This window comes from Nannospalax galili, unplaced genomic scaffold, assembly GCF_000622305.1.
Source record: "Nannospalax galili isolate Female #2095 unplaced genomic scaffold, S.galili_v1.0 scaffold589, whole genome shotgun sequence".
Taxonomy (NCBI): Eukaryota; Metazoa; Chordata; class Mammalia; order Rodentia; family Spalacidae; genus Nannospalax; species Nannospalax galili.
In genome coordinates, this window is record NW_008360324.1 from 4,639,220 (window position 1) to 4,649,765 (window position 10,546).

Below are 10,546 nucleotides of genomic sequence, written 5' to 3' on the forward strand. Positions count from 1 at the left end.
CATTGCATGACACAGGTGCACTTACCTACATGCAGGCAATACACATATACACATAAAATAATAAAAATAATAATTTTTTTTAAAAAAGGTTTTTGTTTGAGACAGGGTATCCCTACAAAGGCCAGGCTAGCCTAGAAAACCCTATATAGTCCACAGGCCAATCTCAAACTCAGTGATCCTCTTACCTCAGCTACCCAAGTGCTGGGATTACATGCATTAGCTACCATGCCTAGCTTTAATCATTTTAAATCTTAGCTTCAGTATTTCAAGACACTAAGAACCAAACATAGCTTTTTAAAATCAGGAACTGGACCCCTTTGAGGCTCTGTATAGAGGCATGTGGAGAACTCCCCTTCCTATCTGGTTCACTGCAGAGACTTACTCCTGGTGACCTACTGCTTTGGTCCAAGTCTGTGGTTGCTATAGTGCTGTCATCTTCTAATCCCAGTTCAATTCAATCCTATTACGGTGCTGTTGCCTGGTCACCCTCCCCTATCAAATCTGATTAACTCATCACATCAACACTGAAGGGGCGCTAAGTAACAATCCAATTATACTAACCTTGAAGGATTTTCTCCTTGTTAAATCTTGTTTCTCCACTAGAATAAAAAAAGAGAACACTGTTACCAAATTATTTTTGAGGAGTAAAGATACTCCTAATGAAGCTGTGAATCGTGTACTCCATCTCTAAATATTTCATTCCAACTATTATTTACAATCATCTCTTCCAAATGATGAGCTCAAAATTAAGACACCCCCCAAATCAAATGGATATGGACCAGGAAATCAATGTTAAACAAGTTGCTGGAAAGACTCTTAAAAATATAGACATTCGGACATTATTTTCATTAAGTAGCATTGTTAAAATAAGCGTATCGATCAGAACTACTTTCAAGGCAGCAAAACTAAATGGGAAAGCCAATCTGTTGGTTTCTGCCCTGAATGTGCATGTGACAGGGCATCTAAGTGGGAGGTGAGGGAAGCCCTTAGCACCCTGCCCTGACCGAAGTCCTAGATCTTATGTCACACTGAGGCTAGAGGGAGAAGATGAGAAGGAGCCATACAGGCAAGACTAGAGGACAGGTGAGATTAGTATAAAAGCCACCAAGTGTGCCTAGGAGGATGGCTCAGGAGGTACAGGGCTTCTCACACAAGCACAAGGACTTGGGTTGGGATCTCCAGCGCCTAGGTAAAGGGCTGGGTATCAGGGCTAGAGACATGGTTCAACGTTTAAGAGCCCTGGCTGCTCTTGTGGAGGACCTGGGCTCAGTTCCCAGCACCCACACGGAGGCTCACAATAGTTAGTAAGTCCAGTTGCAGGGGATTCAGTTTCCACTTCTGGCCTGTGTGGACAGTCTACAAATTCACTTACATACAGGCAAAACACTCAGACACATTAAATAAATAATAAGCAAATAAATAAATAAGCTGGGTATAGTGACATGCACCTGTAATCTCCTCACTCGGGAGGCAGAAACAGGAGGATCCCTGAGGCCTGCTGCCCTGCCAGCCTGACAAAATCCATAAGCTCAGGCTGAGTGAAAGACCCTGCCTCAAAATACAAGGTAGAAGCTGGGCATGGTGGTACACATCTTTAATACCAACACAGGCAGGTGGATCTGTGTCAGATTGGGGTAAGTCTGGTCTACATAGCGAGTTCCAGGTCAGCTGGGGAGACCTTGTCTCAAAAAAAATAAACAAAAAAAACCCCACTAAATATAAATTCAAACAAATGAACAAACAAAAGACAGGGAGTAATAAAGGACACCCAGTGTCAATCTCTGTCCTCTATGCACATACCCACATATACACTTCATACATGTGCACACACAAGCCACAAAAGTTATGAAAATGAAAGGCAGAATCAAGAATTCAAGGTGGGGTTACTGAGGGTATGGGGAAGAAATATGATCAAAGTCCATTATATGCATGTATAAAAATGTATTTTGTTCAATGCACAACGAATAAAAAGAACCCAAATAAAGTTTATTCTGACAGGGCTGGAGAGATGCTCAGCAGTTTAAGAGCATCGGCTGCTCTCGTAGAGGACACAGGTTCAGTTCCCAGCACCCACATCACAGCTAACAACCATCCATAACTCCAGCTCCAGAGGCTCCAACGCCCTCTTCTGACCTCTTCTGGTTTGCATACACATGGTGCACTTACATACATGTAGGGAAAACATTCATAAACAAATTTAAAAAATTGTTTTTTGAGCCTTAAACTCATGCCTAGAGATATGCATATAGCACTAGAACACTGGGCCATGCCTAGAATTATGCAAATGTCCAGCTTTTCTAGAAAATGCTAGTGTGGTGCTGTGTATGTTGGCACATGCCTATACTCCCAACAGGTAAGAGGCAGGAGTGTCAGGAGTTAAGGTCCTCTTCAGCTACATAGTGGAGCTGCACACCAGCCTAGGCTATATATAAGACCCTGTCTCAAAATACAGACAGACAACACACTAAAGTGGTTATCCCAATTTGCAAATTCTGGTGCCTGGACAATCCATCTCCCTTTGATTTCAATCTGCATTTCCTTGGCTATTAGAGAGAGTGAATGTTCCTTTTGCTCTAAGAGAAGTACTAGTTTCAATAACATCAGAAACTTTCCATGGGATCACTTTCCTCAGGAACTCCAGCAGACCTTCAGTAAAATCACAGCTAGACATGGTGGTGCACATCTGTAATTCCACCACTTGGGAGGCTGGAGAGTTCTGGGTCAGCCTGGGCTACACAGTGAAATGCTTGTCTCAAAAAGAAAGGGGTGTGTGTGTGTGTGTGTGTGTGTGTGTGTGTGTGTGTGTGTGTAAATCAGAAACTCCAGGGTCTGCCTGGAACCTTGTCCCTTGTTAACAAAAGCACTTGGCTTCAAGCTTCTGTTCAGAGCCCTTGACTTGAGAGGCACTGGAACTACCTGGCCGGCTTATGAAAACTAACTGCTAGACTTGACTGATGAGCCTCATTCTTTATAACCCAGCTCCACTAGGTAGTTTTCCTACCCTAGCACCACCCTCGCCCATTCTCCCATTTAAATCCCCAGTTCTGTGCTCTTATCCAGAGAGCCTATCCCCTGCGAACCCATTCCCTGCATGGGCACAGCCACTGGTAGGATCACTTTAAGATGCCCAATGTGTGACAAAAATCCTGAGAAAAAACAGAGCTCCAGCAAGTGGCCTCTGCTATGGCATCTGGAACTATTTCTCAACATTCTCTATCCTTTTATCCAGCAACCTTATTACTGGGGAAACCTGCATCTGCTCATATGTAAAAGAGTATCTGCTACAGTGCTATTTCTAATAGTGAACAACTGTAAATCACCCAGATGGCCACCAACTATGGCTAGGATGACCGTTTGCCAATGGCAACATTAACAGGTGGGCAGTGGGATACCTGCCTCTTGGAACTGACCCTATGTCCTCTAAAAGCACAGAGGCTGTATGGAAAGGGAATTGTCAGCAAGATACAAGACTAAAGGCAAGGCCTTGAATAATATTAGAATGCTACCTTTTTAGAAATGAGGGAAATGATAAATATTTGGATCCACACAAAGAAATAATGCAAGAATAATTAAAATTAAATTAAAATTAAAATTTTTTTAAGTATAATAAGCAGCTGTGTGGGAGTCTAAGCTGGAAGATCTCAAGCCCAAGGCCTGAGGCAACTTAGCAAAAACCTGTCTCAAAAACAAGAAGTAGAAGCTAAAGAAATGGCTCAGTGGTTAAGGACACTGGCTGCTCTTGCAGAAGACCTGTGTTCAAATCCCAGCACCCACATGGCGGCCAGGAACTCTCTGTAACTCCAGTCCTAGGGGATCCAATGCCCTCCTCTGGCCTCTGCCAGGCACTGCACCTGTGTACATACACACCTTTAATCTTGGCACTCAGGAGAGGTAGGTGGATCTCTGAGTTCTAAGCCATCCAGCTACATAGTGAGACCATGTCTTAAAACAAAATAAAAAAGTCTGGCATGATGATTCATTTTCTTCTACAAATAAGATCTTATCTTAAAAAAAAAGGCTGGGAATGGTGGCCTATATCTTCAATCCCAGCACTCAAGAGGCAAAGGCAGGCAGGTATCTGTGAGATCAAGGCCAGCTTGGTCTACTTAATGAGTCCAGATCAGTTGGGGGAACAGGAAGAACCTCTCAAAACAAAAACAAAAACAAAAACAAAAAACAAAAGCAACAGCAACAACAACAACCCAAAGCTAGGTGTGCTGGTACATGCCTATAATTGGAGGTAGAGGCGGGAGGATCAAGAGCTCAAGGTCATCATCCTCCGGTACGTAGTGTCTTTGAGGCCAGCCTGGGCTATATGAGATCCTGTCTTAAACTAAAGAAGCCAGGTGTCATGGTACAAGAAGGCAGGTAGATCTCTGTGAGACAGAGGCCAGCCCAGTCTATATAGCGAGTACCAGACCAGCTGGTCTCAAACAAAACAAAACAAAACAAAACAACAACAACAACAACAACAACAAAAACCAACCAACCCTGCTTTTATATAGAAGTAACATCCTCCTAATTTAACTCACAGCAAAAGCCGAAGATAGTATACATTTAAAATGAAGGATGAGGGGGGCTGGGGAGATGCTATACTTGGTAAAATGTTGACAAAGTCCCAACAATTGATTTGACAAAGGACTCAGATGAAAGTTAGAATACTGCCAAAATGTCACTGCCAAAAATGGAATCTGAGTGACTTGGTGGTTTTGCAAAGACACTGCCCCAGCATCTAATGATTCTTTCAAAAGAAGAAAACTAGATGTGATAAAGTTTCCAATTTAGCTGTAAATTGATCAAGATTAATGCAGAAATAACATTAACAGATCACTCTTGGGTGGAAAAGACCAAGCTGGGGTTGGAGAGATGGCTCAGTGGGTGGAGAGATGGCTCAGTGGGTTAAGAGCACTTGCTGAGCAAGCTTGAGGATCTGAGTTTGGATTCCAGCCCCAGCATGCACATAAAAAGCAAAGTGAGACGTATGTGTGTCTGTGCCTGTAACCCCAGTGCTGGGGATGGAAGAAAGTCAGGAAGACTTGCTGACATTCAGCTCCAGGTTCAGTGAGACTCTGTCTCAAGAGAATAAGGTGGAGAGTGACAGACCAGGTCACCGAAGTCCTCTAGTCTGCCCCCCACCACCGCCCACAGAGTTACCATTCCCTTTTAGTTTCTAGTGGGCAGTTTTGTCGTCAAGCCACTTTATAAATATTAAAGATAGGTATCCCAAAATAGAACTGCTTCCTCTAAACTTGCATATATATTTAGTTTTACAGCTTTTATCCGCTTTAACAAACGTTTCTATAAATCCTTGACGCAAGCGTTTTAAGTTAGTTTGGGGAGTGGGAAAGGCTAAGAGTTCTGACTAGGAATCCATTTCCCTTAAGCAGAGTTTGGCTTGTGACAGCAGCAGAGAAGGTAGACGCTGCAGAAAGGTCAGAGGGATATATTCTAAAGGAGTCAGGAAGAACCAAACTCATTTTCAAACTCTGCAGGGTGATCTGTTTCTAAAACAACACCCAGCTCCACAGGAATCCAAATGCTTATGCCAAGAAATGAAGTCTCATGACAAGCCATTTACAGGGCCCAGGCACCAGGCAAAACAGGCACCGTCAGCACCCTCCTCTTTGCTTAAAGGGTAGTTTGTTAGTTCAGATTTACATATTGTAGCATTTCTTTAGGATAAAAATATTCTAAAGAATACTACATATGTTATATTAGAATATTATATTAACAGAAAGCTTAATATATAAATAGAAAGTTTAATTGCCTTGTTACATCCTTTTAAAGGATTCAAATCCAACCACTCTCAGTTTGCCACAACAGAGTGACAAACCTTGGGAAATTAATACGCACTGGGGGTTTTTATAACACATTTACTTTGGTGTACAATTGGTAAAATGATAATAAAAATCCCAACAGATGATTTGATAAAGGACTCACCCCATGTTCAGTCATCAATGTGGCTTGATCCCAATTCCCTTAGACCAGTTAATTTTCACTAGATAGCTTGAGAGGAATAAAATATCTAAGATGCTGGGCATGATGCTTACTCCTGTAATCCTAGCACTAGGGACGCTGACCAGGAGGGGTCTCTCTGAGTCTGAGGCCAGCCTGGGCTACAGAGTGAGCCTATGTCCCAAAACCCAAAACAAGGGCTGGAGAGATGACTCAGCTGTTAAGAACACTTGATGCTCTTGCAAAGGACTCTGGTTCGGTTCCCAGCACCCACATGTTGGTTCGCTGAAAGTATCCTTAACTCCAGTTTCAGTGGATATGATGCCCTCTTCTGATCTCTACAGGCATCAGGCATGCATGGGTTACACTTACATATATGCAGGCAAAATACTCATACACATAAAATAAAATACATCTTAAAAAAAACAAACCAAAAAACTTGTAAGATACCCAATTCAAGAGCTATTTTTGTTCACATAAAAACTGTCCTGGCTGCCAACCTTCCCTATTTCATAAACATCATGGTACTAGAAGCTGCATATATCACTACCAAAATACCAAATTACTGATGATCTATTATTATTATTTTGCTTCCCTGAATCAATGATTAGTATTTGACAAATGTTAAGTAACTGTTGACAGGTAGACTAAACAAAAACAAATCAGTTCTCTTATTGATTTCTTCATGGAGTCAACATCTGTAATCCATAGAAGTAAATTAAATGATCTGAGCTTAGTGGCACACACCTTTAATCCCAGCACTCCAGAGGAAGAAGCAGGTGGATTTCTGAGTTCCAGGCCAGCCAACGCTACAGAATGAGACCCTGTCTTGAGAAAAAAGCAACAGCAAAAAAGCAAATTAAATTTATTCATATAAAAGTTTTAAGTTTTAGGGGCTAGAGAGATGCTCAGTGGTTAAGAGCACTGCCTGCTCTTGCAGAAGACCAGGGTTTGATTTCCAGCACCCACATGGTGGCTAACAACCATAACTCTAATTTCAGCAGATCCAATGCTCTCTTCTGACCTCTTCTGGCATTGCATGACACAGGTACATTTACATACATGCAGGCAAAACATTCAAACACATAAAATAAAAATAAAATATTTTTTTAAATTTAAAAGTTTTAAGAGCTGGTTAAAAATGCAAGTGAAATAGTTTACACATGGCTGAAAGTAAACACAAATAATATTTCACAGAATCAATGCCTTTGACATTGTTCTAGAAAGACAGTGATGCCCACCTCCCCGTGCTGGGGTTTGCAATGCTGTGTTGTCATGAGAAATTACAGTTCAATGACTATGAGAGACTTGGGACTGGAGAGATGGCTCAGCAGTAAGAGCACTGGCTGCTCTTGCAGAGGACTCCGGTTCAGTTCCCAGCACCCACATGGTGGCAAACAACTGCCCATAACTTCAGTTCCAGGGGATCTGACATCCTCTTCTGGCCTCTGCAAGCACTGCATGACATGGGTGCACTTATATACATGTAGGCAAACTCATACAAATAAAATAAGAATAAATAAAATTATTTTAAAAAAAAGACTTGACATCTGGAATCTAGCATGTTCTACTCCAAAAATGACTGATACACTGTGGTACCTCCACTTCAAAATATGATGAAGAAAGACAAAGCAGACAGCCACAGAATAAAAAATCCACAAAGGATTTGGTCAGACACAAGGAAACTGCTTTACAATTTTCTTGCACTATATGAAGAGATCCAGTTCTTCAACATCTTTACACACACACACCACAGTTTTTTTTTTGAGATAGGGTCTCCCTGTAGCCCCAGCTGATCTGGAACTCGCTATGTAGACCACGCTGGCCTCCATCTTACAAAGATCCACCTGCCTCTGCCTCCCAAGAGCTGGGATTAAAGGTGTACACCACAATGACCAGCTTCATATATATATATATATATATATATATATATATATATAATGATTTACTCTTATGTGTATGCATGTGTATGTGTACTTGTGTGATGATGCTGAGGCCAGAAGAGGCATTGGATCCCCTGGAGCTGGCATTACAGGGCAGTTGTGAGCTTCCAAACAGGGGTTCTGGGAAGCCAAACTCAGGTTCTCTGTGAGAACAGTATACACTTTGAACCACCGAGCCATCTCTCCAGCCCCAGAAAGCTATTCTATTTAGCTATGATGACTATCAGTCTAATTTGAAACCATTTCTGTTCCTGAATTCCCGGGCTTTTAGCTGTGACAACTCTGAAGGCAAAAAACAGAGCTGGGAAGGCTGTGACAGGAAAGCAGTTAACCACAGCCCTGCCTTATTTCAACACTTCTATTTTCCTGTGTCCGAAGAACAACAAAAAGAACTCTTATCACTCCTCACAATTGTATTAGAAGAATAAAAAGCAGCCTCAACGCTGGCTGGTGATATTCAAGTGATCTGCAAACACTAGGCTTTAAGGTAATAAAAGACAGTGGAAGCTGTTTTGGTTTAAATTCTACCTATCCAACTGCCACGTGCCTTTAAGTAAGTTACTTGGGGGGGGGTGGTCTCTGACTCCCTTTACTCACCTGTGAATTGCAGGTGTCAAAATTTGCATTTATACAGACATGGTCTATCAGGAAACAAAATGGGGATCACCTTGTTTTCTGGGGGGTTTCCCCAATCCACATTCTCTACAACTTTGAAGAAGCTTCCAGGCTTAAGACTGACATTGTGCTGCTGGGTCCACAAAGCACTCTCATGTGAAAAGAGGGCAATCGGGACTCCAGTTCCTTCTATTCTTCCAATGAAGTGGTACAACCTTAAGTAGGTGAAGAATCCTTCCAATGCATTCTAGAAGATTCAGAGTGGTGACAGAGAGGAACCAGATTTCCAATTTAATCATTAAAATTCTTGAAAATCCTAAAAAGCCTATTTCAAATGATGCCCAAAATTGTCTTCCTATAGAAGAACAAGGCAGAGGTGTTAGTTCAAGAAGGCTTCAATTAAAGGCTTGGCAAAGCTCAAAATCCCACCAGAGGAAGAGCTGAGTTTAATCCCTGCACTCAGAGGCAAAGGCAGGTGGACCGCTGTGAATCTGAGGCCAGCCTGGGCTAAACAGCAATTTCGGGACTGGCCAGGGCTACATGGTGAGACCCAGTCTCAAAGCAAACAAAACAAAATCTCAGAGCTCCTCTTATGAGCCCTATAAAAGCAGAAAAAGCTAACTCTGTCCCTTGACGCACAGAACTTACTCAAAGGCTGTTCTGATAAACGTCACCTACACAGGTGATAACCAACTGCAGTTTATTGGACCTGTCCTCCTAGAAATACAAGTTGTTCAATTCTCAGGTGTACTCCTTCCTCTCTGCTGACAGACACTTCGCCTTCCCCATTTAATCTTCATAGTAACCTGGTGAGATTAGAATCACTGCGGCCTCCATTTTGCATATCAGGACACAGGTCAGAAAGATTATCTGTCCTCAGAGGCCCGGAGCCCCAATTCCAACCAAGGTCTGCCTGCTTTGAAAACTCCCTTCGCTTATCCACACTGAATTCCCCTCCCATCACCACCCTGCTAACGTGCTGGGAAGGAAAAAGATAGGCGACCTAAAGACAGATTTAGCTTCCTGCAATCTGTTATTTGATAATATATATATATATTTATTCAGGGTGATGTGATCTACAGGGAGGAGAGTTCTGGCCCTCTTTCTCAGAACTGTAACCTTTGGAGAGGGAAGAGGTAAATCTCAAATATATCTCGTTGGGACTGAGTGCCCTAGCAAACCGGAGGAAACTAGAAGAAACAGTGGGGACAGAGAGAAAGGCAGTCAGGACCAGAGAGATGAGGTGCTGACCAGCAATTCTTCAAACACTTAGGATCCGGAGGAGCAAAAGGGTGCAGAGCTCGTGTCTTCACCAACTAGCTGGGAATCATCTGTAACTCCACGCTTGTCGGAGTGCGGACACTTAAGACCTGCCGCCCTCCCTCCCTCAGGTGGTTCGACTTAGAGGAAGAGGGTATGTGCGGGTGGGAAGGAGAGGACGCGAAGGAAAGCACTTGGAAGCCGACCCTCCCGGGGCTGGAGCACGCAGGGAACAGAAGGGACTTAGTCCAGGGAGCGCCGGGTACCCGGCTCCCGCAGTACTCACTGGCGGACGATGGTCATGGCGAAGCGCGGCATCTCGGCGAGGCCCGCCGGACTTAAAAGCCACTACCCCGACTGCACTGCACTGCCGGGCGCCTGCACTGCGGGGCAACCTGGCCTGCACCACTTCCGCCCGGCCGGCCGGCTCTGCAACCATTGGCCAAAGCGGCAGCCTGCGTCATCGCGGGAGGACCAATCGGAGTGGAGACAGGCGAGCTCTGAGGCCCGGCCCAGAACCGTGGCGCCTGCGCCCCTGCCCGCCGGCCTGTGATTGGCGCGCGGCAGGTGCGTGGGGCCCCATCCTAGGATAAGGCGCTAGGCTAACGTAACGCCCTGGGATCCCTGCCCCACCTGGCTGCTGTCACCCTGCGTAGATAAGGGCTGTGATTTATTGCTGCATGTGGTTTGAGGGTGGCATGCGAGCTTTAGTGTTATAGAGCCCTATTGCATCGCTGTTATTTTATTTATTAATAAATAATTTTTTTAAAGGT

General features: G+C 43.7%; 1 protein-coding gene across 2 annotated transcripts in view; it reads right to left on the reverse strand.

Moving 5' to 3' along the window:
- Tigar (TP53 induced glycolysis regulatory phosphatase) overlaps window positions 1-10,195 on the reverse strand; it is a 28,410-nt gene extending 18,215 nt beyond the window's left edge. For both annotated transcript variants that reach the window (XM_029559826.1, XM_008825464.3), the window contains exons 1-2: window positions 10,060-10,195; window positions 562-599 (exon numbers count right to left, since the gene is read on the reverse strand). In XM_029559826.1, the coding sequence (XP_029415686.1) occupies window positions 562-599; window positions 10,060-10,091 (70 nt within the window). In that variant the 5' untranslated portion in view covers window positions 10,092-10,195. The remainder of the gene's footprint in view (window positions 1-561; window positions 600-10,059) is intronic.
- Between the last annotated feature and the right edge of the window lie 351 nt (window positions 10,196-10,546).